The 20,349-nt window shown below is 38.0% G+C and overlaps 1 protein-coding gene across 4 annotated transcripts in view; it reads right to left on the bottom strand.

Annotated features, from left to right (window-relative positions):
• CKAP5 (cytoskeleton associated protein 5) overlaps positions 1-20,349 on the bottom strand; it is a 107,812-nt gene that overhangs the window by 48,342 nt on the left and 39,121 nt on the right. For 3 of the 4 annotated variants that reach the window (XM_060159258.1, XM_060159256.1, XM_060159255.1), the window contains exons 5-13: positions 16,929-17,100; positions 15,856-15,988; positions 15,360-15,460; positions 13,419-13,532; positions 4,905-5,009; positions 1,902-1,991; positions 1,632-1,796; positions 1,003-1,131; positions 54-236 (exon numbers count right to left, since the gene is read on the bottom strand). In XM_060159258.1, the coding sequence (XP_060015241.1) occupies positions 54-236; positions 1,003-1,131; positions 1,632-1,796; positions 1,902-1,991; positions 4,905-5,009; positions 13,419-13,532; positions 15,360-15,460; positions 15,856-15,988; positions 16,929-17,100 (1,192 nt within the window). The remainder of the gene's footprint in view (positions 1-53; positions 237-1,002; positions 1,132-1,631; positions 1,797-1,901; positions 1,992-4,904; positions 5,010-13,418; positions 13,533-15,359; positions 15,461-15,855; positions 15,989-16,928; positions 17,101-20,349) is intronic. The other variant, XM_060159257.1, reaches the window with a different exon arrangement.

Below are 20,349 nucleotides of genomic sequence, written 5' to 3'. Positions count from 1 at the left end.
CTACCTTACTAAATTCTAATTTTTAAACCATATTTTCCAAGTCATCTATTAACCTTAGTAGCAGGTGCCTTTTTTAAGGGTCCTGGTTTGGGTGCTGAAATGTCCTTTGTGTCCTTATCTCCTGTAGCCCCCGAAGCAGCAGCTCTTCCCGGCACAGGCTTGAACTCCTTCTTGTCAGCTGCAAGTCCAGCTTTCTTACCATGTACGAGCTCTACTTTTTCTGAACATTCTTTGATCTGGAGAATGAAATTGAGATAGACGTCACTGAGCCTAACTTTGAAACACAATCATTACATTACTTAATAAGTCACTTCTAAACCACAACTACATGAGAATTCAGAGAGAAAAGTTTCCTTTTCAACAAAGATAAATTATCCATATTTTCTTGGCAGTAGATATACATTAATGACGTCTTACATTATATTTCTATGCAAATGAGAATTTACTAAACTTACAATAACCACATTTTTGTAGAAAATGAACTTACGTTTACCGGGGGGGAAGGGGGGGGAGATAAATAGGGAGATTAGGATTGACATATACACACTACTATATATAAAATAGGTAACTAATAAGGACCTACTGTATAGCAGAGGGAACTCTACTCAATAATCTGTAATGACCTATACGGAAAAAGAATCTAAAAAAGAATGGATATATGTACAACTGAATCACTTTGCTGTACAGCAGAAACTCACACAACACTGTAAATCAACTATACTCCAATGAAAATTAAAAATAAACAATAACCATATTTTTGATGGAAGACATTCATATTTAGAAAGGCAATTTTCCAGATATTAGAAATGAAATTAACTCAAAACATCATTTTTACCTCCTCTACAGATTGGTCATTCAATTTTATTTTATTTTATTTTTTATAATTTGAAAGATATTTCTACTAATCAAGAAATTCTGATCAAAAGGATACCAGTAAACAAACCCATATTGCACAGAGACAGGACCGCTATCCAATTTCATTAAAACCCATTACTAACCTACCTTATCAAGCTTGAGTTTGTCGACATCAGCTAAGAATGGGTTTACTGCTTTCTCACCAACCACCTTCAAAGCAGTACCCAATGCTTCAAATGCAGCATCTCTGACTTCAGGAGCAGAATCATTGATGTGCTATAGTCCGGAAGTAAGCAAGATGATCTTGATACAAGGTTCTTTAGGTATTACTGATTTTAATTCAGACTGATGGTTGTTAGATAAAGAATTTGCTTTTTACAATTCACAGAATCTAAGCTTAGCTTTCTGTTTGCCAATTAAGTTACCCTTCCTCTTACCCTCTATCTAAAATGCTTCATACTCAAATGATCTTTAAATATTCTAAACTGGATGCCTGTGCTTGACCAGATCCAGCTGAATATCAGTTTATGGGCCAAATAAGAAATAAAAGTTTTAGTAGTTAGTGAAATTATAAAGCTAATTTGTGCTTTTCTTCAAGAACAGGAACATAAATAATACAAGAATTTGGATTCAATTTTCAAAGCTACAGAGGGTCTCTCCTCAAAAGACAATAATCTACAGTCTTAAAGCCAAGTAGTCACTGTACCCAATCAGTAGAAAAAACAAAATCTTGCCTAGGTATAAAATATTTCCTCAATTTCAAAGAAAGTCTATACCTTAAGTAGAGCAGCACAAAAGGGCTTTAGTAAGCTCTTTGGCAGGGTAGAAGCAGTGCAGTGGCGGAAGCTTCTTGCAATAAAAAGAGATGTCTGCTGCTTGATGGTTGGATTTTTATTATCCATTACTGCTAAAACATCCTCACTGATGTTCTGTAGTGTGGTCTTTAGAAAGAAAATGTGGTCAATAAGCTTTTCTCAAATGTAAAGAACAATCAAAATATTACATTGACAAACTTTACTTTAGACAAAACCACAAACTCAACTTACAGTAAGAAAGATTGCATCAATTGCCTCCTGCAGGGCTTGTACCACTTGAGGCTTCTTCTCTTTGAATTTCTCCAAAATGGTTGGTACAACCTTTAAAAGTGAATAGTTGGAATGTATTCGGCAAAAAAAAAAAAAGGAATGATGTACTGATATATGCTACAACATGGATGAACTTTGAAAACATTATGCTAAGTGAAAGATGCCAGTCACAAAGGACCACACGTGTATTATTCCATTTGTACAAAACTTCAAATCCACAGAAGCAGAAAAGTATATCAGTTGTTGCCAGGGTCTGGGGGAGGGGAGAATGGGGAGTGACTGCTAATGGATATAGGGTTTCTTTTTGGGGTGGTGAAAATGTTCTGGAATTAGATAGTAGTGATGGTAACACACCCTTATGAATATACTAAAACCACTGAATTATATACTTTAAGACGGTGAATTTTATAGTATGTAAGTTATATCTCAATAAAACTTATTAAAACAATGTTTGCCTCTACCAAAATAAACAAAAAAAATAAACATCTAAGTTGGATTAAGAAGTCATTTCCTTTCTTGAAGGGCATAAGAATCTTATGCTGGAACAATCTTATGCCTATACCACCACAGCAATGTTTCTCAACCTTTTTTTTGCACCTGTACCTTATATGCAACCTTACAATCATTTTTATCAGTAACAACTCTTATTGGACAAAATGATCCTCAACTAGGTGGATTTAGGGTAGGGGAACAGGTATAGTATACAATCCTTCCTCCCCACCCAAGATTCTGATAGCCCTCACTTGGACTGAGATGTCTCCTGCCTCTTCACTACACTAAAGAAAAAAGAAACAGTACCAGAAACTATAGCTTTTTTTTTTTTTTTTTTTTTTGCAGTACACGGGCCTCTCACTGTTGGGGCCTCTCCCGCTGCAGAGCACAGGCTCCAGACGCACAGGCTCAGCGGCCATGGCTCATGGGCCCAGCCGCTCCGCGGCATGTGGGATCTTCCCGGACTGGGGCACGAACCCGTGTCCCCTGCATCGGCAGGCGGACTCTCAACCACTGTGCCACCAGGGAAGCCCAGCAATTTTGATCAGAACTGTGTCTTCTTACTCAAGTACTAAGTTTAGATCAGTAAAGTTAGAATTTTTATAATGTTTATCTTATAAACTATCACTAATTCATTAAATATTTATTGAATACCAAGTATATGTATTGAGTATATGTAGCCAGGCACTGTGCTGGCAGGCAAATTAAAGTTGCTTTTAAGGTCTAAAATATCTAGCAAAGCTCAATGGCACCTCCCCCAACCCAATTTTTTAAAAAAATTTCATAGAAGTGATACAGATCAGAAGGAATACAGTTTCCATGGAGAAATATAAAAGACTTTTTAATACTAAGAGTTAGTAATAAACCTGAAAATCAATATACTTTAAAAAACTGTTTTTATTGATGTAACACTGGTTCATAACATTATCTAAGATTCATGTGTACCACATTATAATTTGATTTCTGTATACACTATAGCGTGCTCACCACCAAAAGTCTAGTTTTCATCCGTCACCATACAATTGACTTCCTTTACCCATTTTGCCCCCTGCCAATCAAAAATCAAGATATTTTAATAGCTATAAAGCTAAAGTTCACTTTTATATATATTGTCAAAAAGACAGTTTATAAGTAGCTAAGGAAAATAAAGCTGAACCACACTAACGTGCTTGATATCAAACACTGTATATGATGTAATTTTAAGGGGAGACAAATACCCCAAACTATAAAGCACTAGAGACATTCTTTAAGCTGCACACCAAAATGTCACAAAGCCAGAATCAGAATTCAAACTAAATGGTCAGGTAATCATCTAACTATAAATTTAGTAAATTAAAATGTACTTTAAAGATTGTTTTCTAGCTTGAAAAATTATAATACAGAAGTATAAAATATTCTAAGTAACACAAAACTGACCAAAAGCTAATCAATACACTCGATACCATACACACACAGAGATATTATATAATAAGTAATGATTACTATAAACATAATGATTATAATTTTACTCCAATTTGTGATTTACACGTTTAAGGGTTTTAAAGACCCTTATTTTTATTTCCCTGGTAACAAGCTAGTCATGATTTATTTTTATTTGGTAGTGTCTTATTTTTTTCAGTTGAGTTCTCTGAAATTATTTTTAATGCTATGAGTAAGCAAGCTCCAAATACCATAACTAAGTGAGGTTTGATGTTTGCTTCAATATAAAACTGACACATGACTACAGACTATTAGGAGACTCTCAAAAGTCAATCCAGGGAATCAAATGATCAGTGGCTAGCAAGTTAAACCCTAAAGTTCACTACGGTCAATATTCAGGATGCTGAGCCATTTTAAGTAATACAGATGAGATTTAGAGGCCAACTGACAGATGCCAGAATTAAAGAAAACATCGCAATTTGTTAAAACTGTTAGCAAACTTGATTGCTTCCAAATTTATGTTCAACGAATGTCTCTAGTCAGAGTTTCTTATAATAAACTGATATATCACCAACAGTGTAACCTATATAAGATGTCCCAAGTATATAAGTAAACTACTTTTTAAAATAGAAAAACACCATAAAATACATTTTATATATTAATCTCACTTCCAGTTTTATATTGTCTTTCCTGCTCTCATTTTTACTCTGTTCTGGTTATCACAAGTTATACTTCATACTGTTATACTGTATATAATATTTTAAGAGCAAAGCAAGATATAAGTAAATAAGTAATAGGCAAATCAATTGAACTAAGTACTTTAGGTCAAGTGCCTGATTTTCTACATAAAGCTAGTGAATTTAGTTACAACTGACATTTTTATTGAAATGTTGTAAGGAGTTATGCTCAGTATTAACAAAACTTAGTGAGAAATTTACTTTCCCCATATATATAAAGATCTGTGCCAAAAAGCTGTTTTAAAGCATAAAGCAAACTAGCCTGCCATTCTTGATAACGTTGTTGATTTGTATCAAAAAAAGGAGTATTACTTACGTGTCCTGCATATTGTCCGAATTTCTTCCTTAGCCCAACAGCCAGGCCAGTAAGACATTTTGCTGCCAGAGCCACCAACATGACATTGGTGTCCTTTCCAACAACCTACAGAGGGTGGAAAGAAAGGAAAACAAAAGAGTCACAGCCCCATAGAAGGGAACTGAAAATTTATTCTTAAAAGAACTCTGAAAGCTATTATGTAATGAATAGCCAACTTTGTTTCCTACAAAAGAGGAAAGATCCTTCCTTGACAATATCAAATTTGGGAGCTTCCCTTCATTATGTTTAGTCTCCTATCTTAAAGTTCTACCGGTAAAATATACATAAAACCAGGTCAAATCGCTAACGCTCCATTTGTGGTAGTATGGGCTGTCAGCATTGCACAACTGTGCAGGAGGTGACTCTGATAATGGCAGAGAAGCTGGAGGCCTGCTGACTTTGCTTTGGGGCAGGGAAAGCCAAAAGACGGTGTATCTCCAAAAGACACCACAGAGTAGCAGCTCTAAAATTTATACCCAAGAAACACCAGTAGAAACTGTTGTAGGTACCTTCAAGAAGCTGATGGGATGTAAACTATTATATATAGGATGGATAAATAACAAGGTCCTACTGTATAGCACAGGGAACTATACTATATTCAATATCCTGTGATAAACCATAATGGAAAAGAATATTTAAAAAAAGAATGTCTATATGTGTATAACTGAGTCACTTTGCTGTACAGCAGAGATTGGCACAGCACTGTAAATCAACTATACTTCAATAAAAAAATTAAATAAAAAAAAAAAAAGAAGCTGATGTGGACTCTAAATTGCAAATGCCATTGCAACCATTCCTCTGAGGGAGCTTCTGGCCTTACAGCTGCCATTTTAGTTATGTAGTGATCATCAGACTTGTATTCAGAGTCTCTCAGCAGAGTCTCCTCCAGCAATGTTTATACTACCACCCTCTGATAGCATACCCTACAAGGCCCAGAACTTATCAAAAGTCATAGGTAGTAGCTGCATTTGTGTCAATCTAGCAAGACAGTGACTATGCCTCAGTTCCTTCCTAATGAGATTTTACTTTGGTATACTGCTCAAGTCAGCTGGTGTTAAAAAGCTGCTTTACTTTTAAGCGCTCCCAAACCCTTGTTTTTTCACTCTTTTCCCAGGTAGAAGTAATGCTTCCATTCTATTTTGGACTTTATCCCTAAGATGTGGTATTTCATAAGCAGAACACTTCATTCCAGATTCCCTGAATTAAAGAACCCCTAATGCATAGCATTCAACGAAGTTCTATTTGGCACCTACATATATTCCCTAAGTGCTGAGGCATAAGGGTTAAAAGACTAACATTTATTAAAAACAACTTCAAAAACTAAAAACAGAACTACCATATGACCCAGCAATCCCATTACTGGGTATATACCCAAAGAAAACCATAATTCAAAAAGACACATGCACCCCAATGTTCACAGCAGCACTAATTACAATAGCCAGGACATGGAAACAACCTAAATGTCCATCAGCAGAGGAATGGATAAAGAAAATGTGGTATATATATATATATATATATATATATACATATATATATATATACACACACATACACACACACACACACACACACTGGAATATGACTCAGCCATAAAAAGGAACAAAATTGAATCATTTGTAGAGACATGGATGGACACAGAGAGAGTCATACAGAGTAAAGTAAGCCAGAAAGAGAAAAACAAATATTGTATATTAACGCATACATGTGGAATCTAGAAAAATGGTACAGATGATCTTATCTGCAAAGCAGAAATAGGGACACAGATGTAGAAAACAAATGTTTGAAGGTGGGGTGGGAGGAACTGGGAGATTGGGATTGACACATATACACTATTGATACTATGTATAAAATAGATAACTAATGAGAATATACTGTATAGCACACGGAACTCTACTTAATGCACTGCGGTGAACTAAATGGGAAGGAAATCCAAAAAAGAGGGGATATATGTATATGTATAGCTGATTCATTTTGCTGTACAGTAGAAACTAACATAACATTGTAAGGCAACTATACCCCAATAAAAATTTTAAAACATTAGATGCCATAATTTTATAGGTGCTTTATAATCCTTATTTTAATTTTCACTCAAACCCTATAAAGCAGGTACTATTACTATCTCAATTTTGTGGATTTCAAGAATTAAATAGAGGACTTCCCTGGTGACGCAGTGGTTAAGAATCCGCCTGCCAATGCAGGGGACATGAGTTCAAGCCCTGGTCCAGGAGGATCCCACATGCCACGGAGCAACTAAGCCCGTGAGCCACACCTACTGAGCCTGTGCGCCACAACTACTGAAACCTACGTGCCTAAAGCCTGTGCTCCATAGCAAGAGAAGCCTGAGAAGACTGCACTGCAACGAACGGTAGCCCCAGCTCCCCGCGACTAGAGAAAGCCTGCGTGCAGCAACGAAGACCCAACAAAGGCAAAAATAAATAAATTTATTTAAAAAAAAATAAATAGAGATTAACATGCTCAAGGTCACAGAGCTAGCCAACGGCAGTGCTGTGATTCAAACCTAGGTCTGCTTTGACTCCAAAGCTTTTGCTCTCTTTACTAAAGCATATTCTCCCTGTAAACTCATGGCAAATTCATTTTCCTTATGAGAAGATGAGATCAGGGTCCTAATAAACATTTTGTTAAATCTGTAATTACTATAAATCTATGGAGTAAAAATTCTATTCAGTTTTGTATTGAACACATTATTGGTATTTGTAAACGTCTGGATTATTTTTCCTTACCAAAGCATCTCAGGTATTATTTACATGCTAGACTTTATATTTAACATCTAAATGTATATTCTAGGAATGGTCATCAAAAACATGCCAGGCCCCATTCCAAGAGGTCCTAGTTCAATGAATTTGTGATGGGATTTGGATATCAGTATTTTAATATAGCTCAAAAGGTGATTTTGTTATACTGCCCCAATTAAAGGCCATCATTCAATCCCATCCTTAAGAGACTACCTCTAGGGCTTCCCTGGTGGTGCAGTGGTTGAGAGTCCGCCTGCCGATGCAGGGGACACGGGTTTGTACCCCGGTCTGGGAAGATCCCACATGCTGCGGAGCGGCTGGGCCCGTGAGCCGTGGCTGCTGAGCCTGCGCGTCCAGAGCCTGTGCTCCGCAACGGGAGAGGCCACAACAGTGAGAGGCCCGCGTACCGCAAAAAAAAAAAAAAAAGACTACCTCTAGAGACTTCCCTGGTGGCGCAGTGGTTAAGCATCTGCCTGCCAATATAGGGGACATGGGTTTGAGCCCTGGTCTGGGAAGATCCCACATGCCGTGGAGCAACTATGCTTGTGCACCGCAACTACTGAGCTTGCGCTCTAGAGCCCGAGAGCCACAACTACTGAGCCCGCGTGCTGCAACTACTGAAGCCCGCTAGAGCCTGTGCTCTGCAAAAAGAGAAGCCACGGCAATGAGAAGCCCACGCACCGCAAGGAAGAGTCGCCCGACTGCCACAACTAGAGAAAGGCTGTGCACAGCAACGACGACCCAACGCAGCCAAAAATAAATTTAAAAATTTTTTAAAAAGACGTTCTTAATTAAAAAAAAAAGAGAGACTACCTCTAAAGTTACCATTAGATCAATAACCAGTGGAAGTTGAATATCAGACACTGATGATCCTAATGTAAAGTTTTGAAGAGGATCTTGTGAACCTATTATAGTTCAGGATATAATAGAAGATTGAATGAATTTATTGATGAGCGATGAACCAGGCATCTATTACAATATCTGCATATTAACACTCACTGTCACACATCTCAGTTTGATTAAACAAGTTGTTCTTAACTGAGAAATGGGAGTGGTGGGGGGACTTCCCTGGTGGTCCAATGGTTAAGACTCTGCACTCCCAATGCAGGGGGCACGGGTTCCTAAGATCCCGCACGCCGTGCCGTGTGGCCAAAACAAGCAAACAAACAAACAAAAAACAAAACGGGAGTGGGGAATATGGAAAAGTGTTTATTTTTAAGAAAAACAGTGTATGTGGGAGGACTCTATTCCAGCGTTGAGGAAAAACTCAGCAACTCTGTTCTAGAGCTGGGAATGAAAGCTTTAGCTCACAATGTTAATTTAACCTAAATAATGGGAAATATTCTGTAATTAAAAGTGCTGTCACTTCTCCCATAAATCTAGGCCTACAATGTGATTTTAAGTAATAATTAGTATTTACCTTTAACTAGTAGTGTAAGCCACTAAACAGTAATCAAAACAAAAACACTGTTAACCAAACAAACCAAAAACCCCCCAAAACCCATCGTGATTGTGTTTAGAAAACTATAATGAATACAAGAAAAAGAAAGACCAAGAAAGACCAAGTGAAAAAGTATTAATAACACAGAGAAAGTCAATGGAGATTATATAATAAAACACCTTGAAAACCCACATCTTAAAGATGAAAAAATATATATATACCAACCAATATCCATAGGTAATTGACAAAGTCAAAGAAGCTATCTGAGGGGTGGGAGGGAGGGAGAAAAGGAATCCTTTTATAAAGAACTATAACCCGTGAGAACAAGAAAGCCATCAAAATATGCTAGGTCAGGTGACAACTTAGAAGAAGACAGTTTATGAAATAACTTCAGGAATATCATAAGGAATTTCAAAATGAATAGTTTTTTACTGTTTGCATTAAAGTAAAATTGGGAAATTAGTAAGATTACTTCATAGACACTAGAGAGAAGAAACTATTTACGGAAGGAAGAGGGATGGGTCTACAAAGACCAACACAGGTGAATATAATATGAATATGGCGTGGAGAGCGGGTGGGGGAAGGAAGGATTGGGAGTTTGGGATTAGTAGATACAAATTAGTATATATAGGATGGATAAACAACAAGGTCCTACTGCATAGCACGGGAAACTATATTCCATTTCCTGGGATAAACCATAATGGAAAAGAATATGAAAAAGAACATATATAGGGCTTCCCTGGTGGCACAGTAGTTAAAGAACCCACCTGCCAATGCAGGGGACACAAGTTCGAAACCTGGTCCGGGAAGATCCCATATGCCTTGGAGCAACTAAGCCCGTGCGCCACAACTACTGAGCCCTCGTGCTACAACTACTGAAGCCCGAGCACCTAGAGCCCGTGCTCCACAACAAGAGAAGCCATCGCAATGAGAAGCATATGCATCGCAACGAAGAGTAGCCCCCGCTCACCACAACTAGAGAAAGCCCACGCACAGCAACGAAGACTCAACACAGCCAATAAATAAATAAATAAAAATAAAAAAAACAGGGCTTCCCTGGTGGCGCAGTGGTTGAGAGTCCGCCTGCCGATGCGGGGGACACGGGTTTGTGCCCTGGTCCGGGAAGATCCCACATGCCGTGGAGCAGCTGGGCCCGTGAGCCATGGCCGCTGAGCCTGCGTGTCCGGAGCCTGTGCTCCGCAACGGGAGAGGCCACAACAGTGAGAGGCCCGCGTACCGCAATAGATAAATAAATAATTAAAAAACATAAAAACAGTAAACTGATTTAAAAAACCAAAACAAAATGTTGGACTTCCCTGGAGGCACAGTGGTTAAGAATCCGCCTGCCAATGCAGGGGACATGGCTTCGATCCCTGGTCCTGGAAGCTCCCACATGCCGCAGAGCAACTAAGCCCATGCACCACAACAACTGAGCCTGCGCTTTAGAGCCCACGAGCCACAACTACTGAAGCCCGTGTGCCACAACTACTGAAGCCCATGCTCCTAGAGCTCGTGCTCTGCAACAAGAGAAGCCACCTCCATGGGAAGCACATGCACTGCAACGAAGAGTAGCCCCTACTCGTTGCAACTAGAGAAAGCCAGCACGCAGCAATGAAGACCCAACACAGCCAAAAATAAAAAAACAAACAAAAAACCAAAAAAACCCCACAAAATGTCATGTTAATTTACATTGACATTAACTTTTCATTGTTTTAAATATTTTAGCCACAAAATTAAGTTTCTTTTTACTTGTTTGTTGCCTTTGATTGGTTGCCCCCACTCCACCATGTAAAGAGGGAAAGTGCCTCCTGCTACCCTAAGATCTCACAGAAACCCACTGTCTATGTCTACCCAAATATAAAGACCCATAATCTTCTCTGTATAGAATACAGACAGAGCTTATATTCATAGTCACAATGCCAATGGAAATCACAGAACAGTCTTCATTTGAAAATATAATATCCTAAGAAAATGCATGTAGAGAACATCAACTATTAACATTCCTGATTCCAATTAACATTCCTGATCATTACATAGGGAAAAATAAAAGCTTTTATTTGAGCCATTGAGAATTCAGTGCAATATATGTTTCCATAAGATTCCTGATAAAAATTATATGCTAGAACTTACAGAAAATCTGAAGCTCTCTTCAAGGCCACTAGAATCTCATTTCCCTTACCACCTTCTACCCTTCCTTTTTCCTCCCAGGCTCCAGGTTGGCGAAATGTTTTCCCTAGGGCAATTCCCTTTTAATTACAGTCAGTCCTCCATAACTGCAGATATGGAGGGCCAACAGTATTCATTGTACTATGCCTTTTTATACAAGGAACTTGAACAGATTTAGTATAGGTGGGAGCTCCTGGAACACCCCCCCTCCCCCCACCGGGGATACCAAGAGACGACTGTAGTCTTGCCTGGGTCTTTGGCTCTTCAAGATGGAAGACTGATGAACAACGATTTTGACAAATAATATCCCTGTCTCCAAATCCTACTTAGAGGAAAGCAAAGGAAGGGTGACTGTGAGAAGATATGGTCCATCCTCATTATTTATGGATTTCATATTTGTGAATTCATCCACACATAAAATTAACTTATAAGCCCCAAATCAATAACTGAGGCACTTTCCTGGTCACTCACAGACAAGCACAGAGCTAGGAAAAATCTATGTTGCCGGATGTGCACATTCCCAGCTGAGGTGAACAATGCAATACTCTGCCTTCTTCTTTCAGCTCTCATACTGTACCCAAGTATCTTTTTCGTAGTCTATTTACTGCCTTGGTTTTTTGCATTTTTGTGCTTTTGATTGGGGCTTTCACTGTTTAAAATGGCCCCCAAGTGTACTGCTGAAGTGTTGTCTGGTGTTCCTATGTGCAAAAGTGCTGTGATGTCCCTTTCGGAGAAAATAAATGTGTTAGGTAGGCTTTGTTCAGGCACGAGTTATATTTCTGTTGGCTGTGAGTTCAATGTTAATGGATCAATAATACATACTGAATAAGATGTCTTCAAATAGAATAAAACAAGGTTATGCATTGATCGGTTGATGAAAATGTGACCAGAGGGTTGCAGGACCTTAACGCTGTATCTTCCCTTGGAGCAATGGTTTAGCATTTGCTAATTCAGTGTCTGTGGTGACTTTACAGAACATAAGTACTATGAATAATGAGAATTACTCTTATATACACATATAATTAAAGAGTAACCTCCTCCCCCCACCATGCTAATCCTCTGCAATTTCAGGCTGAAGAAGCAAACAAAACATTTTCATCCTTGCTATATTCAAGAAAATGTCTTCAGGGACTTCCCTGGTGGTGCAGTGGTTAAGAATCTGCCTGCCAAGGCAGGGGACATGGGTTCGAGCCCTGTTCTGGGAAGATCCCACATGCTGCGGAGCAACTAAGCCTGTGTGCCACAACTACTGAGCCTGCACTCTAAAGCCCATGAGCCACAACTACTGAGCCTGTGTGCCACAACTACTGAAGCCCGTGTGCCTAGAGCCTGCGCTCTATACAACAAGAGAAGCCACTGCAATGAGAATCCTGTGCACTGCAACGAAGAGTAGCCCCCGCTGGCCACAAACTAGAGAAAGTCCACACGCAGCAACGAAGACTCAACGCAGCCACAAATAAATTAATTAAATGAGTAAATTAAAAAAAAAGTTTGTTATTAAGCTCTATAACTACATCCACAATTGTCTGATCTATACTTTCAGACTTTATGAAAAGTCAGTACATACAAAAATATACACCCCAGCATTCAATTTGTTTGGACCTAAGCAATAACAAAGGAGTATTTCCTAAAATATTTCTTTCTTATTTAGTACTTACCGGCTTTATAATTGACCACATATCCCCAGATCCTGTACTTTACATGCTGATATAATACAAGGTGGTATCCCTCGCTATCTAATGAAAAACACTCTTCATATTTAATATTTGTCCCATTAAATAGAGCCAATTTAAAAAGTTCATTCTGTAGAATTATAAAACTAGAATATCTGGTTCTAGATCAGCAAGATTCTCTATTTCTTGACATTTGTACAAGCTACCAAACAGCATATTTAAAGTCAAAGTGATAATAAAGATTGAAAACCAATCCCTCTAAACTAGCCTAGGACAGTCATTTTAAATAACCCTTAAAAAAATGTATGCCTATAATTCAAAACCATCAATAGTGTTCCCTAAATGGCAATGCAACTGTGGTAAAAAAAGATTGACTGATGAAGAAAAACTCAATGGCCTGGTCTGCTGTTGGGATACCAATGCTGAAACTCCTCACATTTACCTTCTTCAAAGCTTTTACTAAATCTGCATAATCGCCTGCTTCCAGTTTGGGGTTTTTCACTAGTACTTCTACAGCTTCCAGGGCTTCTTTTCTTTCTTGCCATTTTTTTGCCTCCTACAAGACACAATATGAGTCACTTGTAGAACAGAAAATAAGAGCGCAAAATAAAAGTCTATTTCTTGCATGCTACTAATTCAAAGATATATATTTTTTGTTTTCAGAAACTTTCTAAAGCTAGTCAGAAATCAAAATTACAAAACTGTGTAGCCAATCAGAATGTTTTGCTCATATACATAAAATTTTGTTCATATATTAAAAGTATTTTTGTAACATTTCATAACCCTAATGTTCTACAATAAGTAAACAGAATGAAATGCCATAGACTTTTCCTTCTCATTTTCTGGGTAAACTTTAAGCAAGTGTTAAACAGAAAACATTAATAGAAAGCATTTCTAGCATATCTCACAGCGGCACATCTACAGGAGAGAGGAATTTCCATATTGATAACATTAGAAAGACCAGAAAAGAACAAACATATAACCAACAACCAATACTGTTCTAATCCTGGATATTAGTTTTCCAGATTGTAGGTATAATGCTAATTTTTTGTTTTGTGTATATAAAGTACAATATGCTTCACTAGAATTCGAATACCCACTGTTGGAGAGAACTGGGGATAAAAACAAGATGACAAACCCATCACCCTGAAGGAATTACAATTCAATTCAATTTATCAAATATTTATTTGTTAATCAGAAGATAACAGGATACTCAAGGAGCTGATAGCAGAGGTAGGATGATCTTCAATAAATAACTATCAGGTCATGACGACTGTGACAGGAGAAGTACAAGCTGCTTTGGTAATACAACAAGAGGACTTAGCCCAGTTTAGGCTTTCAGGTACAATCTCCCCCAAGAAGTGATACTTAAGGTGGGATCTAGACGATGAAGAGTTATTATGAGGTAAATGGGGGGAGAAGAATGTTATAGGCAGAAAGAACAGCATATTAAGGCCTAGAGTTTAGGGGGGGAAAAAAAGTTTGGCACATTTGATGCCAGGAGAAATTCAGTATGACTGGAGCATGGAGAGTGAGAGGAATTGGAGATGTGGCTGGAAGGTAAGTGGGGACCTCAAAGGTACCATAAATCACACCTCAATGGCTACAGTATGATTTCAGACATCATCTTAAAATCCATGGAAGCCATTGAAGGATTTTAATGAGGCAATACTATGGGAAGATTTCCATTTTCAAAAATGACACCTCTAATTATATTGTGAAATATGATGGGAAGGAGGCAAGAGCAGACAGGGTATCTTGTAAGAAGATTATAGCAGCATACAAGGCAAGAGCTGATGGTAGTGGCTGGGATAAAACTTTCTCAATTGGGGATAATTTTGTCTCTTGGGGTACATTTGGCAAAGTCTGGAGACATTTTTGACTGTCATGACTTGGAGGAATGGTATTACTAATATCTGATCGGTAAAGGCCAGTGATGCTGCTAAACATACAACAACGCCCATGCAATTCCCCAAGCAAAGAAATATCTGGCAAAAAAATGTCAACAGTGCCAAGGTCAAGAAAGCCTGGGGTAGGGGGAAGAAAAAAAAAGAAGTAACCCCGGGGTAGAGAAAGAAATCCTGGGGATGGAGAAAGGGGGATGAATTTGAGAGATATTTAAAGGTAAAAACCAGACAGACAATGAGGAAAAGATATAAGTCAAGAATAATGTTCAGGTTTCTGGCAAGAAGTAAAAAGAAGGACTAAAGTAGGTACATATACAAAGTAGTATGGGAACAAAGAAGAAACAACTGACTCACTTTATTAGGGAAGATACGGGGTGGAAGAGGGTGCACCAGGAAAAGGGCTCAGAAGAGCACTCTAATTATATTCAAGTAATTATTTAAAATGAAATAAACGAAAGAAGTCTACCATTACTTACAATTTTGTCATAAAAGTCTTTGGGAAGTTTGGAAAGAATTTCTACTGCTTCCAAAAGCTCATAAGCATCTATCTGTGGTACCTCATCACCATCGTCACCACCTTCCAGGAGGAAAACAAAACAAAACAACCCTTAAAAATGGATGAAATGGGGACTTCCCTGGAAGTCCAGTGGTTAAGACTCGGCCTTCCAATGCAGGGGGTGGGCATGGGTTCAATCCCTGGTCGGGGAGCTAATATCCTGCATGCCACGCAGTGTGGCCAAAAAAAAAAAAAAAAGAAATAGTTTACTTATTAAACAGTTATCAGCTGTCCTTTCACACCCCTGATGAAATCTTGATACAGGAGGGATCAGAATTATTAATCCTATAAACCATAGGATTGTATGTATTTTATTAAACAGCAATCCTATAAAATGCACCTTGTGAACACAGGTTACTGTGACAGGGCCAGTTCTTGCTAATTTTTATAGAAACCAGCGTTGAAAAGTGGCTTACCTCCCTCAGCATCTCCACCAGCAGACTGCTGCTGTTCCAATTTAGCTTCTAGTTCTTGCTGGGAACGCAAAAACCTACTTGGTTTAGGAGCACCTGTTGGCAGTTTGACCCATTCTTCTTCTAGTTCTTTCAACTGCAAATATCATAAAATATTTTAAAAACATATCTATATCTCTGCCATTAGAGAATATATTTATATATACTAATAGATCAGAACCCAATTTCTTATTTATGTGGCTCTAATAAGGCAAACAAGAAAAGATAAATTTAAATTGTGCACATTTTGTAGTATGAGTCAAATTGATGTATATCTACTATACTGAAGATATATGACTAAGCACTTAGAAGAATAAAATCCACTTTTTAAGACACTCTCATTACTTCATGAATTCACATATATTTGCAACAAATAATGTCTCTAAAACCAACTGAAATGTAAAAAATAGAATGCATTTTGTCTAAACACATATTAAGTCCTGCCACCCAAAAGTATTATAAAAGGATCTTATAGGACTTCCCTGGTGGCATAGTGGTTAAGAATCTGCCTGCCAACGCAGGTGACACAGGTTCCAGCCCTGGTCCAGGAAGATCCCACACGCCGCGGAGCCACAACTACTGAGCCTGCACTCTAGAGCCCGTGAGCCACAACTAATGAGCCTGCACTCTAGAGCCTGTGAGCCACAACTACTGAGCCTGCATGCCACAACTACTGAAGCCCACGTGCCTAGAGCCCGTGCTCTGTAATAAGAGAAACCACCGCAAAAAGAAGCCTGTGCACCGCAACAAAGACCCAACACAGCCAAAGATAAATAAATAAAGTAATTAATAATTAAAAAAAGGATCTTATAAACTGCTATAGATTCAACAGTAACCTACTGGCATCGGTGAATGCATAGTATTTAATTTGAGAGGACATAGTAACCGTAGAAACAGGTATGCTCAGAAAAAAATGATTTCAAAATTAAGAATGAAAAATAATTATTTGTAAGGACAGAATATCAACAACAATGACAGGAAGGAAATATCTTCATATTAACCTTATACAAAGACAACCAAAAAACTTTGTGCCTCACCTGGACAGAGTTTATACTTTGTAATGGGGGTCTCAGAGCATCTCGAATCCATCTATAAATCTCCACAGCAATTAGTTTGGCTTCATCTCGAACAGCCTTCTCTCGAGACTCAAAGAGTTTTGGCAACACTTTGATAATTGGCTTCAGTAAGATGATTTTGGAACCAAATTCACTAGAAGTAAAAATTGGAAAAAAAACTGTCACCATGCAATATGCTTTGGTAAAGTGTTAGCCTGAATTCACGCAAACATAGTTCTATATCTATATATAATAGAGACATATAGGTTGAGTTTTTTTAGGGAAGAAGAAAAAAAAAACTTATAACAACATCTGTATTTAGATGCCATTCTTCCAAGAATATTATTTAATGTCCAGAGCCCAAAATAATATTACCATTTAAAAACTTTCTAGGTAACCAGTCTAGGAATTACTCAAATCTAAAATGGATCAACACTTGTGTAACATCTTAAATACATATGTATGTACATTAAGTTTAAAATAGAAACAAATCAATTTATAAATAGATGAGTGAAATTGACTTTTAATAAGCTTGCTTATTTATTTATTTATTTAGCTTGCGCCGGGTCTTAGTTGCAGCACACGGGATCTTCGGTGCCACATGCGGGATCTTTAGTTGCAGCATGTGGACTTCGTAGTTGCGATATGCGGACTCAGTTGTGGCATGCATGCGGGATCTAGTTCCCCAACCAGAGTTCGAACCTAGGCTCCCTACATTGGAAGCATGGAGTCTTACCCATTGGATCACCAGGGAAGTCCCTTAATAAGCTTTTATTAGCTCTTCTATGTAATTACGGGGATTCACTCCACTTGATAGATCTCCAATCCTGGCAGTGTGTCTTTCATTCCTGACTCGAAGCTATCACACTATAACTTCAGGCAACTGAAATCTCTCTTTGCTTCAGTTTTCCATGGGTAAAACAGTTGCATTCTGACTTCTTAAAAAGGCAGTATAGGGCTTCCCTGGTGGCACAGTGGTTGAGAGTCCACCTGCCGATGCAGGGGACGCGGGTTCGTGCCCCGATCCGGGAAGATCCCACATGCCGCGGAGCGGCTGGGCCCGTGAGCCATGGCCACTGAGCCTGCATGTCCGGAGCCTGTGCTCCGCAACGGGAGAGGCCACAACAGTGAAAGGCCCCCGTACCGCAAAAAAAAAAAAAAAAAGGCAGTATAGGGACTTCCCTGGTGGCACAATGGTTAAGAATCTGCTTGCCAATGCAGGGGACGCAGGTCTGAGCCCTGGTCCAGGAAGATCTCACATGCCGCAGAGCAACTAAGCCCGTGCACCACAACTACTGAGCCCGCATGCCACAACTACTGAAGCCCGCGAGCCTAGAGCCCGTGCTCCGCAACAAGAGAAGCCACCAAAATGAGAAGCCCTCGCACCAACGAAGAGTAGCCCGTTTACTGCAACTAAAGCCCGTACGCAGCAACAAAGACCCAACGCAGCCAAAAATAAAATAAAAATAAATACATTTATAAAAAACTAAAATAAAAAGGCAGTATATTTAACATTATATATCTGTCACATATCATATTTTTAAGTTCCCAACTTAAAAATATAGCTTTCTGATTCACTGCTAACATTTCTGAATAACAAATTCTGGAGCAAGAGAGATTCAGTTATGAAAGAAGATTGACATTCTGTAGTAGGATCCATATATACTATTTATCTATTATCTAATGTACACAAATGCAACAAAATGTTTCAGTAATAGCTACTGACACACTCTAACAGGTTAAAGAAGGAGACTGAAAATACTTTCCCTAGAAAGTGATATTTAACAAGACACCAGTTTGTGTAAATGGTGCAAATATAGCCATCATAGCATGAAAATAAACCAGATGATCTTCAATATTTCCTTTAAAATCTTCTATTTTAATAGAAAAAAAATTCTTATTTGGTTCAGCAGACCTTTAAGACTAAAGGAAAAATAAGAACTTATAGCGACGATAAACCATTCTGTTTAGGAATACTCATCACAGTGTCTGAAGAACCTAACATTTGGGATCTCTTAAACTTCCTTTACATTACTACTGTTTCATCTGATTTTTGTTTATTTGTTTCACTATCCTGGCCTAGTTCTGAAAGATATTTTTAAAAAAAACAGATGGAGCAGGTCCAAATGGAAAATAGATACCTTAACAATACAAAACCTAATCTTGATATTACACATATTACTATAGAGGGGAAAAAGTTCTAAAAGCTTGTTTTAGGGGCCACAGATTATTTTTGGTCTCCTGAAGCTACCACTAACATAGATAGCTTGAGGAAGCTCTGGAACCAAGGACTGAACAGTTCCTGAAGGTCCCAGAGAGCTATCTAGTAGTTCTACTATAGATTCTGAGATGCCTTAGGACAAATAAAGAACCATACAAGGATGGGACTAAACAACAACATCTATAAGGAAGACATAAAAGACAATATACCTAACTTGTCCTTTTTCTACCCTTATTCTCCCAGTCAGCTTAAAAATGAAATAGCCAGAGTTCACAGAACTCCAGATTAGAAACTTCTAATTTTAAGGTAGAATATAGTATAATATATATTTTTATTAAGAAACTCATTACTAAGGACAGATCTATTAAGACAAGCACCGATTTGACAATGCAGTCAATTCACTAAATTTCTAAGACAACAGAATGAACACACTATTTACTACTAATAAAAATACATGCCTTCTACACTAGAATAGGCTAGGGATGAGGAAAATTTTATCACAAAAGAATCTAAGTGAAAGTCAAATTTTATATAAGAACATTATGAACCAAGCAAAAGACAAAGTTTACTGACATAAATTGAAGACAGTTTAACAAAATTTAAGAATTTTGATACTTTCATGTAAGATAAACACCAAAGGAAGCGTATTCTCCAAGAAGTAGGTCATATACAAAATCACAAGAGAGGTGAGTTGGGATGATCTTCACACCCACAGGTCACACATTCAGGATTTCACTAGAGCTGCTTTCTAAAGTATCTCATGTGGAAGTATTGGGGACAGGATATCAGATTAGAAGGACTGCCAAATCAGAACAAACCAGTGTTTTGTCTAATTGAGATTTCCATAGAAAATTACAGCCACTTGTTCCTGAAAGAGATCCCATTCATGAAAAACTTCACTGCCAAACAACACTTAATTCTAGGGTTGAAAATAACTTATTACATAAGAGTAAAAGTTATTTTCTATTTCTGTTGCTATGCTTCTATTTAAAGGCATATAGCATTTGCTTCTATTTTATTTTAAAAAGCACCTAAACAAAGGTTTACTTCAGCCAATGTTTCAAGGTACATAAATTTATGCCTGAGGATAACAAGAGAAACAGAGCTCCTTACCCTGAGGAGTGCTTTTCCATGAAAAAGTTAATTCATAATCTGAGAAAAGGTCAGAAATATCCCCCGCTC

This window comes from Lagenorhynchus albirostris, chromosome 9, assembly GCF_949774975.1.
Source record: "Lagenorhynchus albirostris chromosome 9, mLagAlb1.1, whole genome shotgun sequence".
Taxonomy (NCBI): Eukaryota; Metazoa; Chordata; class Mammalia; order Artiodactyla; family Delphinidae; genus Lagenorhynchus; species Lagenorhynchus albirostris.
This window is presented reverse-complemented; position numbering and strand designations above follow the sequence as displayed.